The sequence below is a fragment of the Drosophila erecta genome, unplaced genomic scaffold, assembly GCF_003286155.1.
Source record: "Drosophila erecta strain 14021-0224.00,06,07 unplaced genomic scaffold, DereRS2 tig00000000-arrow-pilon, whole genome shotgun sequence".
Lineage (NCBI taxonomy): Eukaryota > Metazoa > Arthropoda > Insecta > Diptera > Drosophilidae > Drosophila > Drosophila erecta.
In genome coordinates, this window is record NW_020825194.1 from 24,584,087 (window position 1) to 24,604,496 (window position 20,410).

General features: G+C 45.8%; 4 protein-coding genes across 9 annotated transcripts; 2 read left to right on the forward strand and 2 right to left on the reverse strand.

Moving 5' to 3' along the window:
• Positions 1 to 175: 175 nt before the first annotated feature.
• On the forward strand, positions 176 to 4,512 carry LOC6553609 (ER membrane protein complex subunit 1). 2 transcript variants are annotated; one of them, XM_026983510.1, is made up of 13 exons: positions 176 to 436; positions 503 to 1,145; positions 1,267 to 1,413; positions 1,486 to 1,798; positions 1,871 to 1,891; positions 2,154 to 2,488; positions 2,543 to 2,737; positions 2,801 to 2,878; positions 2,937 to 3,138; positions 3,198 to 3,350; positions 3,418 to 3,588; positions 3,653 to 3,886; positions 3,948 to 4,512. In XM_026983510.1, the coding sequence occupies exons 1-13, from the start codon at positions 342 to 344 to the stop codon at positions 4,106 to 4,108; spliced, it is 2,748 nt and encodes a 915-aa protein (XP_026839311.1). In that variant the 5' UTR covers positions 176 to 341; the 3' UTR covers positions 4,109 to 4,512. The 2 variants fall into 2 exon arrangements, with proteins under 2 accessions (XP_026839311.1, XP_001979234.2); XM_001979198.3 differs by lacking the exon at positions 1,871 to 1,891 and having other exon boundaries at positions 177 to 436.
• Positions 4,513 to 4,979: 467 nt separating this feature from the next.
• Positions 4,980 to 18,009, forward strand: LOC6553607 (28S ribosomal protein S9, mitochondrial). The gene is made up of 7 exons (XM_001979196.3): positions 4,980 to 5,161; positions 5,250 to 5,465; positions 5,525 to 5,698; positions 5,841 to 5,926; positions 5,989 to 6,349; positions 17,600 to 17,762; positions 17,843 to 18,009. Exons 1-7 carry the CDS (start codon positions 5,030 to 5,032, stop codon positions 17,932 to 17,934), a joined length of 1,224 nt encoding a protein of 407 aa, XP_001979232.2. The 5' UTR covers positions 4,980 to 5,029; the 3' UTR covers positions 17,935 to 18,009.
• LOC6553608 (transient receptor potential channel pyrexia) lies at positions 6,587 to 16,144 on the reverse strand. 5 transcript variants are annotated; one of them, XM_015154128.2, is made up of 4 exons: positions 15,912 to 16,144; positions 12,892 to 13,245; positions 8,609 to 9,953; positions 6,587 to 8,545 (listed from the first exon to the last, which is right to left on the reverse strand). In XM_015154128.2, exons 2-4 carry the CDS (start codon positions 13,008 to 13,010, stop codon positions 7,049 to 7,051), a joined length of 2,961 nt encoding a protein of 986 aa, XP_015009614.1. In that variant the 5' UTR covers positions 13,011 to 13,245; positions 15,912 to 16,144; the 3' UTR covers positions 6,587 to 7,048. The 5 variants fall into 5 exon arrangements, with proteins under 5 accessions (XP_015009614.1, XP_026839004.1, XP_015009613.1 ...); XM_026983203.1 differs by having other exon boundaries at positions 15,803 to 16,144; XM_015154127.2 differs by lacking the exons at positions 12,892 to 13,245; positions 15,912 to 16,144 and adding an exon at positions 11,265 to 11,754.
• On the reverse strand, positions 17,945 to 20,213 carry LOC6553606 (probable arginine--tRNA ligase, mitochondrial). Its single transcript, XM_001979195.3, has 4 exons — positions 19,972 to 20,213; positions 18,746 to 19,910; positions 18,319 to 18,685; positions 17,945 to 18,183 (listed from the first exon to the last, which is right to left on the reverse strand). Exons 1-4 carry the CDS (start codon positions 20,002 to 20,004, stop codon positions 18,030 to 18,032), a joined length of 1,719 nt encoding a protein of 572 aa, XP_001979231.1. The 5' UTR covers positions 20,005 to 20,213; the 3' UTR covers positions 17,945 to 18,029.
• Positions 20,214 to 20,410: the final 197 nt, after the last annotated feature.

A 20,410-nucleotide genomic window follows, 5' to 3' on the forward strand; every position in this document is an offset into this window, starting at 1 on the left:
ATAGCCCTCTACGCCGCAAAATGTAAAGCCATTTCTCCTCACGCCTCGCGAGGGATTTATCTCAAGCGATAAATTCAAATGAAGCGCTGAGGGCCAAATGGTTTGCCATCCGTGAAAAGGCGGTTTACCAGCTGTGCCTTGAATATCGGTTGTGAATCCGATAAAATATCGATAAGGCAATCACCAGCCAACCCTGCTCTAATTTCGTCTTCTCATCCCTTTTGCCATGACGGAAAACACGAATTGATGTGGATTTCTATTAATTTATAACATAAAAATACGTCGAAAGTTAAACAATCAGAGTTCGCGCTAGTCGAAGGGCAGAAAGTAAGGCGGACGACATGCAGGAGAAGTGGTTACTGGCCGGCCTTTCGGTGGCGCTTCTACTGGGCACCTGCTCGGCGCTGTACGAAGACCAGATCAAGAAGTTCGACTGGTAAGTATGGTACGATATCTGACCATTGACCCGGCGTTAATCCGGCGGATATATGTCGCTTTGCAGGCGAGGCGTTAATGTGGGAGCACTGAAGCAGTCTCGCGTGGACCTCAACCACTTTCAGCCGCGGATTCTGGTCAGCACTCATGAAGGAGTGGTGGCCAGTCTGTGCGTGAAGACCGGCGAGTTGGTGTGGCGGCAGGTGCTCGAGCAGAAGCCGCGCGGCGACATCAAGCTGCTCCAGGTGAGTGGATTCTCCGATGACAGCAGCGAGACGGCCGCCGCTCCTATGGGCAGCAACCTGGGCTTCGACATGCTAACCGTTCAGGGACACGCGCCCGCTTTGGTGCGCGGTTGGAACACCAATATGGGGGCCCTTGAGTGGGAGTGGTCCATCATGCCAATAAACACAGAGCGGGCCCAGGACGCCTTGTGGATATACAGCAAATCTGTGCTATACCACGTGCTTCCTGCCTGGCGCAGCCACCTGGAGGTTACAGCATATTTCGCCAGCTCGGGCCACAGCACTGGTAGCACCAGCAAGGTAATAGCTCCCTGGATCACGCAAGAGAGCTGCACCCTCAGCGGCACATTCTACGTTTGTACGGAGGGAAAGCAGCTAATTAGCCTAGATCTCGTTTCCAAAAGCGGTCAGGTGATTCGTACTTCGCTCGAGACGGAGCCGAAGGGAAAAACTCAGGCCTTAATGGTAAGTCAAGACTTTAACTTTTATTCTAACGATGTTGAAACCGTTTTGGCTCAGCTAATAGATTGTTTATGTTAAGTTGTACGATATAGTGAAGTTCTAATTCGTCAAAATATTTCTACAGGGCCTGAATGGTGTTGTGATTGTGGATGGCAAGCCAATTAGTGTCAACAAGGACCAATCCATCTGCGGTGGTCTGCAAAGCTCTAGCTACGCCGTGGGCAGCTTTAACTATCGCAAGATCTTGGCGTATGCAGATCTGTCTTCTGGTGTAGGTTTAAACTTATACGAACTATTATATTAATTATGTAATTATTGTTCCTTTTAATGTGCGTTTCGACAGATTCTCAGGATCAATGCTCTGTATCTGGATAACTGTGCACCGGCAGCTGACTTGGAGCAGAGTCTGGTGTTCCCCGAGCATTTTGGCACTCCATCGCTGAACAACTTCGACTGCAAGCAAAAGCGCAATGGCGAGGGCAAGAACTGTATGTTTCTGTTTAGCACCACCTCGGAGTCCATTGTGGCAGTGCAGCAGGGACGCGTTCGCTGGTCGCGCGAGGAGGCGCTGGCCAATGTGATCGACTCGCAGTTTGTGGATCTGCCGCTGGCCGATAGCGAGGGTACATTGGAGAACGAGATGAAGGGCAAGGCCGGTGAGTGTGCTTGACTTATCCACTACCTTAAGGTAAACTCATAACATTTATTATTGAATATGCATACCAAAGGGGATTTCACAAGTTTTGAGAGTAAGTGAACGTTCACTACAAGCTAATCATTCAGTATTGTTTGTTACGTGATTAACATTTTTGAATTTAATGGTTTTCATTTTAATAGAAAGTACGAATGTTTACTAATTCAAGCATGATTTGCTAGTTTAATGCTAGTGCATTGCAAAGCTTTTTTACAGCACAATATTGAATTGGTAGTTCGTTAAAGTTTAATAAAAAGTCCCATTTTAATTTACACTAAAGTTGTTCACTAATATTTATGTTTTCACCATTTGAACAGGAGACATTGCCAGTGCCTTTTTGCGTCGCATCACCACTCAAGCTGTGCAGATTCGGAGCTTGTTCCTTCATGTTATCGGTCTAGGTCCGCCTCCTACGGACACCCAGCGAGCCGGGTTGGTCAGGGATTCCTTTGGTCTCCACAAGATGCTGGTTTTACTAACGCGCGCTGGAAAGATTTTTGGCATTGACAATGTCTCTGGAAAGCATCACTGGCAGTTGTATCTTTCGAATGTTATTGGCTTCGCTAACGACGAACAGATGCGACTGATTGTCCAGCGCTCGGCCAAACACTTTCCCCTTCAGCCTTTGTGCACGATTTTGGGCAAGAATGCTGTAAGTCGGACTGACAAATTCCATAGTTCCCACGCTTATTCTAAACTTCCCCAGGTCAACGGCAATGGTGTGCTCTATCGTTTTAATCCTATTACGGGCAAAGTAGCAGAAGGTGGTCTCGTTCAGCTGGACTACAAAATCAAGCAGCTCTCGTTGCTGGGAGAAACGGAAAATGACTTTGTGAAGGGCATTCTGTTACTGGATGCTTCGAACAAGGTACATGTTTATCCTGAACATGCGACACCACTGGTAAGAAACTTATATCTATGATAGATATAAAAATGGAGTTAAAAATACATATCCCCCATACAGGCTGATGGCATGTATCTGTACACCGCCGATGTGAAATCTGCAGAGTTGGCCGGCTACTTTGTTAAATATGCGGGCGGGGTAAGTAAAGCAGCATTTTAATCTGTCAGCCCTTAACTAATTAAACCATTTCCGTCAGCAACTGTCCAGCACGCACATTTGGAATGCTCGTCTGGGCGGCCACAACTCCGAGCAACAGATTATCGGCGTTGCCGGCAAGAATCCCATCGAGCATGTCCACTCCCAGGGACGTGTGTTGGGCGATCGTTCGGTGCTGTACAAGTACATCAACCCTAATTTAGTGGCTTTCGTTACACAGGCACCGGATTCCACACACAAATGTGAGTATGCATGCGCTTCGTTTAATTTTGAATCCATTTACATGGCACACACTCCACAGCCGTGCTAAATTTGTATCTGGTTGATGTGGTCTCCGGCTCAGTGGTTTTCACTATGACGCATCGCAAGGTGCGTGCACCACTGAGCATTGTCCACTCAGAAAACTGGCTGGCCTACTCCTACTTCAATGAGAAATTGCGTCGCACAGAAATTAGTAAGTCATAAAAGCGATAGTTCTTGAAAAATACCCATATTTACTAACCTTCATTCACTTGCCACAGCCACAATTGAACTGTACGAGGGCAAGACTCAGGCAAACAGTAGTGTTTGGAGCTCCTTGCAAGCTCCACCAATGCCCCTTGTGGAGCGTCAGTCCTACATACTCCCCACAATTGTTGAGGCTCTGCGGGAAACTATCACGGAGCGCGGAATCACCAACAAGCATGTGCTTAGTAAGCATTATCGAAAGCTATTTGATCGCCAAATGGGTTGATAACAATTCGTCATTAATTCTAGTCGGCACTGCCAGTGGTTCCATTGTTGAAATGCCGTGGCATTTGCTGGATCCCCGTCGTCCGATCGCATCCACGACTCAGGGACGGGAGGAAGGAGCCATCCCATACATACCCGAGCTGCCTTTGCCAACGGAGAGCCATATAAATTACAACCAGACGGTGGCCCGTCTGCGAAATATTTATACCGCACCCAGTGGTTTGGAGAGTACCTGTCTAGTCGTTGCTACGGGCTTAGGTAAGGATGACTTATCCAACGCGTTTTCAGTCAAAGCACTGTAACTCAACTTATTTTGCAGATTTGTTCGTTACGCGCGTGGCGCCATCTAAAACGTTTGACTTGTTGAAGGAGGACTTTGACTATATTCTCATTTCCATAGTGCTAGTCGCGCTCACATCGGGCTCGTTGATTGTTAAGCATTTAGCGTCGCGTAAATTGCTCAAGCAGGCGTGGAAATAGGCTTGGCATTATTATTAAATAATTGCTTTAAATACATATAAAATTGTACTGCGACCAAATACGACGAGGGAGGATGGAATGATGAGAAAGTGTAAATCGGCGAGAGAGTATTGATATATATAACATAATTCTGATATCCGCATTACATCCCACAATGCGAATAAAACCGTTTCTCAACGCTAAGCCTAGACAATTATTTATAACTAATTTTATAGCGTTAAACATCAAATAATTATAATTAGCTGTTGAAAGGTTTTCATTGCATTTTTCTGTTCCTTTGATTTGTGTTCGTTTGAATTTCCACTTGAAAAATATCAGCATTGAAAGTGTTTAAAAAAATAGTCAATAAAAGCATTTGTAAAGGAGGACAACGGTAAAGTAAATAAACAATTTTTTCATCAGAATTGACTACTGGTTCTATTATAAGCTATAAACTGGCAATGGTTTATTGATAATAAAAATGAACAAGAGAGAACGCTGTAGTCGAGTTCCTCAACTATCAGATACCCATTACTCAGCTGCTTGCAGAGCGAACGAGTAAATTCAAAAAAAGTAAAAACAAAAACACTCAAAGTTGTGGGCAGCTTGTGGGCGTTAGAGTGGGCGTGGCAACACGAACAACAAATTTGCGCTAAGCCTGGAATCTGCACGCTTAATCTAGCTGTTATAGTTCCTGATATCTCGGCGTTCATACGGCAGGAGAGATGGACATGGCCAGATCGATATTAATGGATTTATATTAAAAATTTAAAAGCATTAGACATTATTCTAATGTCTTCGGTATAAACCATCATATATCATTGCAAGAAAAATGTGGCCGTTTTTTAGTTATGTAAAAACCGCTGAAAAGATTTTAAAGTACGCGCCAAAATTCAGCTGAATCTGTGTGTTTTTCAACACAGACTAGTCTGTCTGGAACAGATGTTTATTCTCTTCTTCTTCCGCCAGATTGAAAGGATGGCACTGCGTGTTTTTGGCTTAAATATAGTAAAAACTAACAGGAATCTGCTGCAGAATGCATGCAAATCCAGTGCGCCGGTCACAGGCTACATGGTTGGTACAATAGTCAAGTCTGCCAGGCGCAAACTTGACAATTTCCATTGTGCCGAACGTGAGACCTAACGTTTGCATAACCTTTCAGGCAGCGGCTCCATTTGCCACTGAAGTGACCGTCCAGGCTGCTCCGGCGGCCATCCAGAAGCAAAGGGTGAGCAAGGCCATGCGGGCGTACTTGAAAAGAGCCAACGAACACGACGAGTTCATGAAGACCCAGCACCTGGAGTTCCAGATCGGAAAGCGGCACCTGGCCAACATGATGGGCGCCGATGTGGAGACGTTTACTCAGGAGGACATAGACGTGAGATACTTGGCTATGGAAATCTTAAAGTCGTTGTCGTACATCCCTATGAATTACAGGAGGCGATATCCTACCTGTTTCCCTCCGGCTTGTACGACCAAAAAGGCCGCCCGGCTATGAAGTCACCTGAGGTTGTCTTCCCCGCCCGCAAGGCCGCGGAATTCGATGAGACGGGCAGACCATTCCACAGCATGTTCTACACCGGCAAGCCCAACTTTTTTCAACTGCTTCATGTGAGTAAATGCACAAATTGCATATTTCATTTCTTGAGGAAAGACAAGAACAATAGGAACTTTAAATGCTAAAGAAAGATTAGCTTGAGCAAAATAAAAATAGTCTGGCCTATATTTATTTACTTCTCTTTTTCATAACCAGGACATTGTGGATGAAACTAACAAGCTGGCGGACCTGGAGGAGCGCATGCTTCGGCGCGGCAATAAGCCCGATGACAACCAAAAGCTGTAAGCAAGCTTTGTAGGTTTTGCAAAGATAATTTGAAAATGATTTGTATCTTTCGCTTTAGTGGAATAGCCGGCTTTCAGTTGCTGCCCAAGGACCAGCTGGAACTTTTGCTAGTTGAGAGCATTGCCGATATCGAGTACTCCAACTTTACTAAGTCCATGGAACGGCTGATCGCCTCGCCATATGCTTATAAAAGCAAAGAATTCATCGAGCGATATTTGAAACCGCTGATGGACCAATCCAAGCAGCTGGAGGTGCCCAAACCAAGGATAGACGAAGAGGGTCGCCAGTACATCACAACCTACGAGTGCCTGCGCAAAACTGCTAGAGCCGATGTAACAGTGCGGCTACCCGGAACAGGAAAGATCAGCATTAATGGAAAGGACATCTCATACTTTGAGGACGAAAACTGCAAGGAACAGGTGAGTGAAGTCCTGTATTTTAAAACTACAATTGCTTTTCAGCAAAAAATAGCACGTAGTATTTGTTGGCCTTTAAGAATAGAATTCTTGGGGAAAGTGCTGCGGACGATAAGGCAATCATAAATCCTTGTTTAAATATAAATTCAGAGATGCAGTCAAAATCCTGTTCAATGAATATTACGTAAAGCTTGAATATTCTTGACAATTTATTGGATTGAAATTATATATTTTAAAATCAGTTGATAGTAAATTTACCTTGACATTATGTTGACATTAGAGACTCGCACATTTTGGCCGGCAGCTACAAATAAGAACGCGTTTTTCATAACAATAGATATAGCATATACTTTATTAAGAATAATAATTTTCATTAAATTACTATATAAACGATTCTCTGACGACAACGCCAAAACAACAAAGACACAGCCTGGAACCAGCCACAAATCAATCCTGCCAACTGCTCGCCTCTAGTTTAACTAAACGCTAGTTATAGTATTTGTATCAATAGTAGTGTATGTAGGGTATATGGCTATATAGCGTATTTATACGGCGCCTGGCGCATCGATATCTAAATTGGTTTAACTACAACTCGCTGCTACGATAATATCAACAATGTTCTGGATTTTTGGGATCTGCCGACCCCCTTACGTCAAACTCTGATCTATAAATATTCCGAATGGGGTGCAGTAAATGCTCCTGCTACTTGCGCAGATTCTGCTTCTGCTGATTGGAGATCACAATCAGCAGCTTGTCGATCACTTTGCTGGCTTGCTGTTGCTGCGAGATTAGTGCCTGCTTCAGCTCCTGGATCTCCTGGGTGAGAAACTCGATCCGATCAGCATTGTCATCGATCTTTGTGGTTAGAGTGGTGAATTGCCCGGCATCCGGGTCCGTATCGGGTAGTACATATCCGGTCGTGGCGCCATTATTGTTGTTATACTTGTTCTTGTACGACAAATAGTTTTCGGCCGAGTTTTTTGAGGAGACTGTGTGGCCGAAATGCTTGCGCATCTTTCCCACTTCATAAGCCTTCATTAGGATTTCTCTGGGCAAGCGTTTCTCGCTGGGATTCAGTGGCTTGACACATAGCACCACTCTATAAGCTTGGGGAGAGACCAGAGCTGTGTAATGGAGCAAGTTCCGCAGCCATGTCGGAAGGTAGCCGTTGAATAGCGCCGACTCTATGTAGCTGATAAGCTTCGTTTGTCGCACTAGCTTAGATAGTCCCGCCGTCTTCTTCAGTCCCTGGATATCGTGTACTGCAATGCCTACGAGCAGGTTCATCAGAATGATGGTCACGAACAGCAGGAAAAGAACGAAGGTGATTTGTGCGCTGACTTCCAGCAGGAAAGGTGGATCTTTGCCTTCGGGATCGTTGATCAGCAGCGATAAATCCTGTTCCCCAATCATCATCACCAGCACTGTTATGAAACCCATAAACGGGTTGGCAAATGACGACGACGATGGAAAGATAACACAGAAACTGATGGTGAAACCAATCAGCATGCAGGAGTAGGCCATAAATAGCTTTGCGAATTCCCCCTGCACTCTCGTGTACATGGCCACATAGACATCGAAGACTGGAAGCTGGCCTATCATCAACATGAGATTTGTCCAACCGAGCAGCACGGCGAAGGCGCCTATATGGTTTTGAAACGTGTACGTCTTGTTGGTGTAGATATATGATATAACAAACACGCTGGTTATCACGAACCACTCCATAATATTCTCCACCTGCGTTACGTAGTGCCGAAAGGACGAGTAGCCCGTAATGCCATATAGCTTTCGAAATATCTCCACTATGGTGATTGCAACCAGGACCCACCATTGCATCTCCATCACAAAGGGGTTGTTCCTGAGCATATCTCCCAGGATGGATTGCTTCTGGCACAACTCCTGCGCTGGAATGGTCGTGTTGTCGTTCTTGCTGCCATTGTAGCAGTTGTGGGCCAAAGCAGTCAGCACGTAGAGCGTGAGGAAGAGCACGAAGCTGAAGCAGAAGATGAGCCTGCCAATGTAGTACTTGCGGATCTTGCCCCACTTGATGTACAGGAACGAGGAGCACAGCGGGTGCTCCAGGATCTCCTTCTGACCCTCGTCGACGAACGTGTTTAGGTAGCTGATCTCGCGCGGGTGACAGTGCTGCAGCAGCTGACGGAAGTCCAGCTCCAATTCCACCTCACGGTTCACGGGGTCCTGTTAGGGGGACAAAGGAATGGATAAGAGAGTTCCAATGGGAATCAAAGCAGGACTATTTACTTGCGAGTGGTGCAGCGTTATGGCTGCGTCCAGTTTCTGCCTGATCATGGCCACTGAAGCCGGCGTCTTCCGGGTGATAACGTTCAACGCGGAGGTACCTTTCTTCGATTTGGTGGTTACATCCGCTCCGTGGAATATCAGCATTTCGACGCACTGCACCAGCCCATCCAACGCAGCCAGGTGAAGAGCGGTAAACCCATAAATGTCCTTATGGTTAACATTGGCACCCCACTGGATGAGGGTCTCCATGATGTCGTAGGCGTTCTCGGATTTTCCCACCGCCGCGTGAAGCGGAGTACGGTGATCGAAGTCCTCGGCATTGGCGTCGGCATTACCATTCCTCAACAACGATTCCACGCAATCCAGACTGGATGTTCTCGCTGCCAGGTGGAGCGGTGTGAAACCTCGATGATTCTTCAACTTGGCATCAGCGCCTTTGGCCAGGAGTAAGTCCACACACTCCACGTTGCCCTCATCCGCTGCCAGATGCAAGGCTGTGGACTCCTTTTCACGGATGCAGATACGCACATTGGCATCTGCATTGGGGGCACTCAGCAAGGCTTCCAGGCACTGAAGATTGCCCAGATCAGCTGCCAGGTGAATGGCATTGGTGCCATTCGGCTTGAGCGAGTTTACATCGGCGCCTTCGGCAATGAAGATCTGCAGACACTCCAGGGCGTTGGATCGCACGGCGCAGTGCAGCAGGCTTTCCTCGCAGTTTGGCTTGCTGGTGTCCTTGGATATGTCCGCCCCATTGTTGATTAGTAGCTTTGCGGCCTCCGCAGCGTTTCCAAAGGCTGCGCAGTGCAGAGGCGTGTAGCACTTGGACTGCAGATTGACATTCAAACCCTTGGCCACCAGAAGGCCCAAGGTGGCCAAGCAGCCACTAAAGGCGCTCAGGTGCAAGGCTGAAATTCCATTCTGATCGCAGAAGTGCAGGTCGGCTCCCGCCTCCAGCAGACTCTCGATCAGATCCCAGCGCTTGAGGTACGCGGCCCACAGGTAGCAGAGATTCTTCTCCAGCTTCGAGGCGGACTCAAAGTGCGTCCGTATGCCCTCGGCCACCACGTTGCTCTGCTCGATGTCCTCGAAGAGCTTGACGCGGCCCGCTGCGCTTTTCATCTGGTCGATCAGGCTGATCCGCAGCGTATCGTTGCATATCTGGACGCTCAGCTCGCTGGTCGGCTCCTCGAAGCTGTCGTACATGCTCGGCGCACTCTCCGCCGGCGGCGACGGTCCACACTCCATGTATTCGAATTCTCCAGCGGTCGGGTACTGAGCTTCGATCATGGCGTCAGTGTTGTTCCGCCATCGCACCATCAAGTTGGGTGGAATCGATTTGAAACTGTGGGGATGCAAGCCGATTAGTGGATGAGTATTACCGCATTGAAAGTTGCACGTATGTTCTACGGTTGGATAATTCCTAACAAAAACTTTGATTTGTCCAAGATTCCCATGGCATGAACATTAATTTTTTAATTTATTTACTCCGACCAGACGTCTATGTGCGTTTCTATGCGCTTTATATTAAATATATTGGCATTCATATTGAATCTAAATACTGTTAGTTTTCCACTGGCAAGTCAATTATTCTAAGAAGGCTAAGTAAGTTAGTAAGACTATTATTGATTATTATTGAAAGACCCACAATACCTCTCGGTTTTATCAAGACTCTTTCAAGAGACACAAAATGTAGCCTAAATTAAATTTATTTATATTATTTATTTAGTTTATTTGAATACTTTGGTGAAGAGAACATTTAAACTGTTCAATGCTAATTCTTGAACTTTAAACAGGTTTTCGTGGGTTCGAGATGATTTTGATCTTGTGGACAAAACACTGTGAATCCGTTTTTATGGTTTGTAAAGCGTTCAAATAATTTGTCAGTGATTAGACAAAATTTTTATATCAGTGGAAGTTTTCTAAATCGATGTAATGAGTTTAACTTATTGCTTGGACTTGTGCTGGCTTCTGTACCCATGGATTTAAAGTGCGTAGTCAAACATCACGTCTAGACGATTCGGTTTTAGCTTGTTGAGTATTTGTGTGAAACTTGTAATTACTATAAAGTTAGAACTCGTAAATAATTCGACGCTTTTCAGCTGCGTTGGGACAACCCATGCGGTCAAACTAAGCTGGCTAAATATTAAAACAAAGCCATTAGATAGACTCGCACTTCTCGATGTCTACACACTCATCTCGCACAGATCACCTTTTTATAGATCTGTACACACATAATCCCCATCGCTCAAATGGCACTGAACAACGGAGTTCGAGATCTGTTGACTTTTTGAGCATGCATAATTTTAAATAATTATTGTGTTTTTTTTGCGTTGGGAGTTATGCAAAGTTGGCGGTTTGCTTGAAGCGGTTTTCTTATTTCGCTGCTCAGTATTCACTGTCCACTGTCCACTGTTCACTGTTCTCGTACGTTGATGGATTTACCGACTGCGCCGGTAGACTTTGTTTTGTTTTCTTGGTCGCCAGCTCAGCTCTGCCCAGCATAGTTGTCCGATGCATAATTCCAGACCTCGTCCATGGTCAGAAGCTGGTGCACTCGTTGTGCAACTAAAGCACTACTGCCCACTGCCACTGCTTTTGTTGGCCACTTAAGCCGGGAATCTCGGCATCCGAGCGACTGGGACTGAATACGTACACCGTTTGCAGCCATATCCACGGATGATGCCAATTCGCCAGTGAGCTGTTTTCAATTTCTAATTTCATTTCCGAAATACATGGGAGAGCCCGGCGCGCCACTCGACCGATCCGCGAAATTCGAAATACGGACTACGGATTGGATCGTATTGGATCGGATCGGGTCAGATGGGATGGGATGGGGTCAGAACGGGACAAGTGCCTCACAATGGAGGCCTTTGTGGGGCCTAGACAATCGCGTCTAACGGGCGGAAAATGCTAAATGTTGTGTGAAAAAACGCGAATTTTTCACTTCCGTTTTGTTGTTGCCGTCGATTTTTCGGACGTTGTTTCAGCGTTCATTCCTATTGTTTTCACAGCGACGGCGATCACTTCGAAGTTCGAACGCGTTCTAGCCGTGTTTTGTGGCTCTTATTTCGCTGCTTCCACACTCTTTTGGCCAGCAACGAACGCGTCCGCCTGCATTGTTGATTCAAAACCGACTGAGCCCGATGGAAATCGGTAAGCGTTGGTTAAGTAGTCGATCGAGATTGAAAGAGAGGTAGTCTAGAGAGCGGGGAGATACGTGTACAGGTGGGGCCAAAATAATAGCTCTGGGAACCTGGGAGCTCGGGGTTAACATATTTTGTAGTATATTTGAGAAGCTGATTTGATTTTCAGTTTGCCTGTTAAGGAGGTTTCAAATATCAGGCAAGGCTATTCATGATCATTAGCAGTCTTTGCTGGAAGTTCCTTTTCCCGCAATAATGAATGTATCAGAAGTAATTTGAAGCGCCACTATTTTGACCGCAGGTGTAAATAAACAGTACTTGGAGAGGGAGATACTCTAGAGAGAGTGCGAAATCTCCAAAAAGTCTGCAATTCTGACGCGAGTGGGAGTGAAAATCGTTGGTACATTTCACTTTGCAGCATTTCTATCTTTCAAAGAGATATTGTATGATATGATATTTTAGTCTACGAAGAATGCCATGACCCTAAAACCGTAACTTCAAAGTGATAAATACACGAATGTGTATAAAATAGTTAATATAAAGTCATACAATCATAAAGTATTTCCAAATTACACTTCTCAAAAAGGAAGCTGTTTCGCCTTGTTCTATGTATTGTGAAGATAGCGTTGCAATATGATATTTGTGTTAATTTTAAGTTTATATTCCTTAGGTTCACCTCATATTAATAGCTTTCATTTGCCTTCAAACACTATTGTGCCAACAACACGGGTTTGATGGAACCTTTCCAACTAACTGCCTCTTTTAACCACCTATATTTTATGCAATTATCTTTTTTCTGCTAAAAACAATAATCACGTGCAAATTTACCATTTTGTAGGAGTATTACCCTATACCCACACAAAAACTGGCTCACTGCTCCTCACAATTGATAAACAGACATTATATAAACTCGTATGGCATTATCGGTTTTGCGAATAACATGCTGGTTTTCTGGATGGCAATTCATTTGTCACATAAATCACCGAATGCTTCCGCTTCTTCGCCTTTTGGGCCCGGCAATCACGCCTCTATATGTATGTATATTTTGAGTGTGTTTTATGGTAGCCAGAAATTTCTGCAACTGCAACTGCAACAGCAACAGCAAACTGAAAACTGGCCACTCCAACTGGCACTTACCGGTTATTTGCATTATTCTCCGTGAGCGGCTGTTCCACTTCGGTCTTGGTAACGACGCTGATCGAACGTGTCATGCGACGGGGCTTGGTGCTGCCCTCCTTATAGCCAAGATTCTCCATGGTGACGGCCAGAAGTTGCTGCTGCAGTCGTCGCCGGTGTCAATGCTGCTGCTTTCGTGGTTGTGGCAATTAAAACGCGCAAATATGCGCAAAACCCCGGTGCAATGCAACTTCGTTTTTTGTCACCGCCTGCAATCGGCAATGGGTATGCGAAAAAGTTACTTTCCAATATCACACGCCAGCGGAGCGCCAATTTATAGCCCAATTTCAGCGACTGGTTGGCATGTTCATGGGCCTGCAAAGATAGTTCGGTGTGAAGTTTATCTACTGCATCTTTCTACGAGGCATCTGTCCCAACTATCCCCCTGTGTTATCCCAAGCAGACTGGACCCAACTGACTGGCAGACTTTCCTAACTGCCTGGATGGACGGACTCCGCGAAAGATAGCCAGCCGTGCGTTGGATGCGACACTCGTGGCCGCAGTTATCTAAGCGTCTTCCTTTTGACGCAGCGATAAGCCCACATCATCACAATCACGACCATTATCGCCAGACTATCCGGGGATTTATCTTGGAGTGCTACTGGCTCTGCCTGCTCGTCACAAGGGGGTTAGGAAACTGCTATCGTTGAGATATATCATTTGAATCAGTCGGGGATTGTGTAACTCCTAGCCGAATAACGCGCGTCTAAGCTCGATGGGCCTCTTCATGATTATTGCTATTTTTGGGATGGACGGGTCTATTTTGCCACCTTGCCACGATTTTACCACCCCTCTCCGACACTCCCATGCATTGCTTGCTTATTTTATTATTTTGATTTTGTTTGTGCATATTATTTACAATCAACGTCAACGTCAGATGTGGAAGTACTCATTCATTTAGTATGCATGCAGATTCCAACGCCCAGGAGCGGTTTACTTCTGTTTTAGAAACAGACTTTGCCCCAGTGTTTTGACCATTTCTATAATGAATTTTTGCCAATTTGTTGTTCCTCTGACAGATTTAATCAGTGAAGAAATAGCTATCCTCTCTTTTCTAATTTATACTACTTATAAATTTACTTTATACTTTTTATTTGGCATTCCCTATCTTAGTCTGTTTATTTCTCGGCTCGCATTATTGGATTTGGTCTATTGGTGTATTTCCTCAGCTTTTCCACGAGATTATGCAATTACTGCCACGAATCTAGAGAGTTACGATGCCACATTAGACTAAATTAGCTAGCGAAGCGTTAAGCTTGTTTCGGTTTTATTTGTTGCATTACTTCGGCATCGCATTACTGTAAACAATTCTCGAGCGATTCTGGGAATCTTTCAAACTTGTTTGCAAAACATAAACAAATGTTAATGGGAAACGCAAAAAGAGGCTCTGTTTGCCCGGCGACAACGCATGAGAAACTTTCTTTGATTAGGCAAACCGAAAATCCGCTGACTGATTAAGCATATACGGCGATAAACAAGGGCCGGCAACAAAAACTGCGGCCAAGCTTGAGTTGGCTAAAATATGCGAGCAAATTAATCAAAATCTGTGCGTAGTTGGGAAACCAGTTTTTAATTCGTTGAGCCCCGCTGCACAGAAAGAATTGGTTTCTGCAGAATTTTCGAGTAGGCTTTCCTACAAAATACGAGTGTATAGTCGTGTTTGTAACACGTCACAAATTGAGGGGAACTTTCATTTGCACTATTTTTTGAGTAAAACGAATATGTGTATTTCTTGAATATATTCTAAGATCCTTTTATTTCTCGCCGTGTGTGGTTTCTGGGTTGTGTCTGGAGTCTGCGAGGCTCCAAAACGCGCTAACACACTGAACAAATATTTGTTTAAAAACGCCCCCGTGTGATTACAAATGTGCTGCTGTGAATTGCTGGAAATCGCCCAATCAATTAATACGTTTTTATGCCTTTGCAGGTGCAAAAAGAGCTCGACCTTAGATGGCCAGAGGTCGGGGGAAGGCGGCTGGCTGGCTAGCTGGCTTCTGTTGATCTCGAAGGCCCGGAAGTGGCTTATAGCCCGTTTTACCCGCTACGACAGGCCGCCGCCGGCCATTTTGGAAAACTGCGCCGCTGTGAAAATGGGAGCCGTGGAAATGGCCGATGGCCGACGGATTGGCCGAGCGATCTTTGGGCTCGTTCGCCAGCGGGTATTTCTCGGGTATTTCTTCGCCGCCCGCTGATTCAATTATAATTGAAATCAATTTGGGGCTTCTTCTTCGCGCGCTCGCGCCTTTGTGGGGAACTTAAGGGGGTTATTATCTGAGCGAACGCATTGGGCTGAGTTGGGTTGTATTTTTGCGTTGCCATAATGCCCTTGAACCTGAAGCGCATGCCCACTTCCCACACTGCGCCGTACAGCCGCTGATCACTAGATCCGATCTGTGTACTGCACACTATACTGTCTACTATATGTATAGTGTTCGTGGGCCTATGCAGTGGCAATTGAATTCGAGTCAGAGTGCCGAATTAAAGGATAATGCAGTCGACAAAAGCCGTGCACCGAGTGTAAACAAACCTCAATTGCTATTCATAAGTTGCACTCGGTTATGGAGATCGCTCATTGTTCACTTGGCTGATTCTGTAATAGAAAGCAACTAGATATCGCTCATCTGAGGGAACTTGTACCTAGTACTTTGGTCTGTGATTAATGCTAGTTTTCGTAGTATTTGTGCATTTAGTTTCGATTCTGCTTGGGCAACTTAATTATCCTTTTTACGAAACTATACATATTACTGTAGTCAAGGGTGAAGTTTATTATGTTCATAGCACTAATAGTTCTAAATCGATATATATAATAGTCTTTCGAGAAGTTTTGTAAAGGATGGAATATTGCTTTTACTTATTCAATTTCAAAATATACCGAAGCAGACGTTATTATTCTGAGTATGATACACTCCCTCTTCAAACGCTGATAAGATCGATTTTCGCGTATTTGAAACTTTTTCACAATTCTGGAAAGTTCACTTTACATTATGCCATTGTGGTTTCAACTGCAGACCCGGTGGCTGAGCGTAGTCGATGATCGCGACATGTTGCTTGGCAAATGATCCTTTTCGTGAGCTGCTATCTGGTATGGAAATTCTTGGGGCGATGTAATATTTTGCGACACTTGGCGCGCTCTTGACGACGCGGGATCGACTGATACAAAGAACTACGCCTAAACCGTATTCTACGCGATATGAGTGTCCAAAAGTGAGCCGCCCGACGAGCGCCAATGAAGGCGGTGTGCATATAGTATATATACTATACTATATCCCCGCCGATCCGACACTTTTACACTAAGTGTACAGTTGGTGCGCCGAGCGATATCTTCGTGGATCTTAGTCGTGTCGACTTCGCTCATGTGTCAAACTATAAAACCCATTTAAATCATAATAAAATGTAACAGCGAATTTTCTTGAAGCTCTGAGATGCCGGTAGACCGCCCCCCTCAAAAGCATCACCCCCTCGACTATAGGTCGCACGAAGAGAGATTTGGGATATGGGATTTGGGGAACCCTGGAGTTGGAGCAACCAGTTTTATTGTTTGCCTCGTCACTTTTCTGCAAATCTGGTGCTATTTTTATCGCTGTCAATTAAGACTTTCTGTTGCTCGGCTTTGGCATTCGGTATTCGGTGCTTGTGTTTGTGTGGTGTGTACCAAATGTACAATGTACATTAATTTAAAAATCTTGTTCGCAAGCCTTTTATTATGCTTATTATTGTTGTTACTGTTGCGTGAAGTCATCTGGAAATTTGTTTAAACAAATCAAAGTCTGTCTCTTTCCCCTTTGGCAGTTCATCTGGAGGTATTTCAATGATTGATGGCAGTTGTCAATTTGGTTTGCCAAAAAGAGAAACGGAAGAACAATAGTTTAAAAATTGGTCTTCCCCTTTTGTTGTCGCAGGTTTATTGTTTATTGCTTATTGTTTTTTAATCATAATGTTTATTGTCAGGCGTTACGTTTGTCAAGCCCCTTGACTTTGATTCCCACGCAGTCGAATTCGGAAAACGGCCAAAACGAAAAATGAATTACGATTTGTTTTGATCTCTGGATTTTGTGAACTTTGTGAATGGCGTCAGAGCTGCTGCTATGCGAATATAACTAATTAATGGTTTCCTTGCCAGCAAATTTTGATTTTTGCTGAGAATGAACTAATATTCTAATGCAGAAATTGTAATTCCAATACTATTAAGGCCCAATGGAGAGTTATGAAGAACAAGGTGTAGTGATATAAAATCAGCCGTCTTTAATTGACTCTCAAAAGAACTCGACTGATTACGTACAGCGAACTATTACCCAACCCATTAACGGGACAGCGCGTGCTGATCATGCCCGCGGCTCCGCAATTATCCGGACTTGATGCATTGCTGTAATGCACTTATAATTTGCATCACACCTAGCCGGGCGGAGGAACCTTTCAGCTCCCACCCACTAATTGCCAGGCGGACATGCAACAATCTGTTGCAGTTTAGTGGCCGCGGCCGAGAGACATTTAATTTGGCTAACCATTCCGCCATTATCTATCGGCATTGTTGTACAGGAAGCGCTATCGCAGCATCATTTGAATACAGAGAGATCCGTACAATGGCTGCCTCGGGCGCTCGAACTTGACATCTAACGGCCACGACATTATACCATTCTCATTCGCCGATTCGTTATCTCGATTTTTCCAGTTGCTCTTCCCGCTGCAATTTAGCGAGCTGCTGGGCAAAGTCGATGTGGAGGCCAACGTCGAGGGAGGCGGTCCTTCCGGTCAGGCTGGAGCCATCCGCTGGGGCATCGCCATGAGCTTGCGCAGCTTTGTCGATCAAGAGATGATTGAGTCAATGCGTCTGGGTAAGTGCATGTTCAAGTGCATGGCTCCAATGTAGCCGCCTCCGTTGGCTTATTGCCACTAATTGCAATTTATGCTGCAGCCGGCCTGCTGACACGTGACTATCGCCGTCGGGAGCGTAAGAAGTTCGGACAGGAAGGAGCACGCCGCAAGTACACGTGGAAGAAGCGCTAGACGGTCACGTGCATCTGCACACTAGGCTGCATTTTATATCGAAGTGTTTTAATAAATATAAACTACGTTAACAAAGTTAGGTCCGGTCCATTGGTCTACATTTGGTCCAGTGGGCGCAGGCCCAGAAGCTGCATGCCCTGTCGCAGTGTTCTTTTGGCAGCGTGAAAGAGAAGCAGGCGTTGGAGTTGCTTTTGTAGGCAGGACTCTTGCTTCACAGGCAATCTCTTCAGCGCTCGACTGGCGGCATTGCTGCAGAGGGAAAAAGGGGTACATTTAGTGATGACGGAGATACAGCTCTTTTGACAGCATTGTCAAGCAATTCATTTGTTACGCTTGACTCTCGGAGTGCATATGGAATGTTTAATAGTATTCTGCTGTACTCACCACAATCCAAAGAGATAGTTGACAAGGACACAGGCCTCCAGTTGCTCCTTCGATTGCCAAATGCTTTGATCGAAGCGCGCCAGTGCGTAGAGCAGATCCAAGGCATCCGCTGGCTCCGTGGCGAAGTGCTTCCAATCAGGCTTAATATCGTCCAGATCTACTTCACTGAAGTTTTGCAGCAAGCTGTGCAGGCGGCAGTGTGTGTATTGCAGCTTGATTCCAGTGTCCCCATTTACTTGGAGCGCCTGCTGCCAGCTAAACTCGTGATCGCGTTGCCTTCGCTGCTTGAGAACATTGACCAGGACGGCCGACACGCCCAGAATATCACATACATGTTCGTCATCCAGATTATAATTTTGTCTGGTAGCTGGAAAACAGTGTTGGGACTCAAAGATCATTGGATTTCGTAAGTATATCATTCACCTACTTGGGCTACAGCTTCGTTTTTCTCGCATTATATCTCGTGCTTCATCCAGTACATCTTTCAGGAAGACTGCCTTTCCCTGCCGAGTGCTCATCCCATGAATGCGTCCGAATTTTACATGTTGCAGCTGTTCCAGACTTAGGCGGTCATTCAGGGCTGCCGATGTTTTAAAGAGGGCATTAAAATGATCCGCTTGACCATTGTCCACGACGTAGAGCAAGCGGGAGAACTGGAACCTGGAGAGCCTCTCCAGCAGCGCAGCGATGTCCCGTGCTAGGTACAAAGTGGAGCCATCACTCTTGATCACAGGAATGCGGCGACCATCCACCACAACAACCTCACGACCATCGTGCTCTGGCTGCAGGAGTCCAGCACTGCGCAGTTTGTCCAGAACTCCCTGAATGTGCTGCTGGGAGTACTGGGACTCCCATTCGTAGCTGTCGAAGTGAACTCCCAATCGGTTATAGACTTTGGATAGATCCTCTATAGTGTACTTTCTGTACTGCTGCCATTGCTTGGTCATTGTTGTATCCGTTCCTTCTTCTAAGGCGGCGAAGAGGTGCCTTGCTTGTTGCGCGATTTCTGGTCTTTGTTCAGCCGCCTTGTTGGCGGCCACGTAGCATTTGTACAGCGTTTCAATTGGGGATAGTTGCATCTCCTTGTCGCTTACATTCAGCAGTTGAACTCCTAGTGCCAGTAGTCCGAACTGCGTGCCCCAATCCCCCAGGTAGTTCAAGCGGGTGGTGCGGTAGCCTAAATGCTGGTGCAGATTGGCCAGAACATTGCCGATGATTGTGGAGCGCAGGTGGCCCACGTGGAAGGGTTTGGCTATGTTGGGCGAGCTGTACTCTACCACTATGTGTTCCGCAGCAAAGGGCGAAGGATGCACGGCATTCTCTTTAGTTTGGAGGAGCTGCTCTGCAAAGAGCTGTGGCTGCAGCTGGAACACGATCTTGGCTGCACTGCGCCCAGCACTGGGTACTATGCGAACGTCTTCCACATAGGCTTCCTCAAATCTGTGCTTCTTCAATGAATCCAGCAGTTCGCCCTCCTGTTGCGCTAGCGCAGAGGGCAGAGTCCACTCCACAGTCGGTCGTCCGGCGTTCGGCAGCTGCTGTCTCCTGACAGGCACTTCGAGCGCATGGCAGGCGTTCTTGAGCTGCGGCAGCTGGAGTATGGGAAGCAGGTTGGTCTGACATAATGGCTAGTTCCGTCAATATTATGCTCACCTGCTCGCAAATCGCTTGCCGTATGCGAATCATCGTTTCCGTAAGCTCTTACGAACTGTTCTAGTGCATTACAACTTGTATGTACAATTGCTTCAAGTGCTTTAATTCAAGTAATTAAGTATTGAAGTCGGCGTAAAATATTTTGCTCACTAGATGAAAAGGTAAACAAGCCCCTGTGTGACCGTCCACTAACCGTCGAAAAATCCCACGCTGTTGCTGCGAAACAGCTGTTCCAGTCTACTGTGTCGTCACAGGCTAACCGGTGGTGCAGTGCGCATGTCAGCGTTGCCAGGCTTTTGAACGGCGAATCCAACCGAAATAAATTTGCAGTGCGCCTTAACAGCAAAAAGTTTCTCCGCAAAACCTGCCAAATACCTAATAGTTGATTTTTTTTATTGGTAATGCACTGCCGCGAACCCACCGACGCCCATGCGAACAG

What these genes read in the sequence shown, in the direction of transcription:
- LOC6553608 (XM_015154128.2), bottom strand. Translation starts at nt 13,010, where the DNA reads ATGGAGAATCTTGGCTATAAGGAGGGCAGCACCAAGCCCCGTCGCATG. An exon ending in GAGAATAATGCAAATAACCG is followed by an intron (nt 9,954 to 12,891) that starts GTAAGTGCCAGT and finishes GCATCCCCACAG; the next exon opens with TTTCAAATCGATTCCACCCA. An exon ending in TAACGCTGCACCACTCGCAA is followed by an intron (nt 8,546 to 8,608) that starts GTAAATAGTCCT and finishes TCCCCCTAACAG; the next exon opens with GACCCCGTGAACCGTGAGGT.
- LOC6553607 (XM_001979196.3), top strand. Translation starts at nt 5,030, where the DNA reads ATGTTTATTCTCTTCTTCTTCCGCCAGATTGAAAGGATGGCACTGCGT. An exon ending in CGCCGGTCACAGGCTACATG is followed by an intron (nt 5,162 to 5,249) that starts GTTGGTACAATA and finishes ATAACCTTTCAG; the next exon opens with GCAGCGGCTCCATTTGCCAC. An exon ending in TTACTCAGGAGGACATAGAC is followed by an intron (nt 5,466 to 5,524) that starts GTGAGATACTTG and finishes TATGAATTACAG; the next exon opens with GAGGCGATATCCTACCTGTT.
- LOC6553606 (XM_001979195.3), bottom strand. Translation starts at nt 20,004, where the DNA reads ATGATTCGCATACGGCAAGCGATTTGCGAGCAG. An exon ending in GGCAAGCGATTTGCGAGCAG is followed by an intron (nt 19,911 to 19,971) that starts GTGAGCATAATA and finishes CCCATACTCCAG; the next exon opens with CTGCCGCAGCTCAAGAACGC. An exon ending in AACTATCTCTTTGGATTGTG is followed by an intron (nt 18,184 to 18,318) that starts GTGAGTACAGCA and finishes TTCCCTCTGCAG; the next exon opens with CAATGCCGCCAGTCGAGCGC.
- LOC6553609 (XM_026983510.1), top strand. Translation starts at nt 342, where the DNA reads ATGCAGGAGAAGTGGTTACTGGCCGGCCTTTCGGTGGCGCTTCTACTG. An exon ending in ATTGCGTCGCACAGAAATTA is followed by an intron (nt 3,351 to 3,417) that starts GTAAGTCATAAA and finishes CACTTGCCACAG; the next exon opens with CCACAATTGAACTGTACGAG. An exon ending in AGTCGTTGCTACGGGCTTAG is followed by an intron (nt 3,887 to 3,947) that starts GTAAGGATGACT and finishes CTTATTTTGCAG; the next exon opens with ATTTGTTCGTTACGCGCGTG.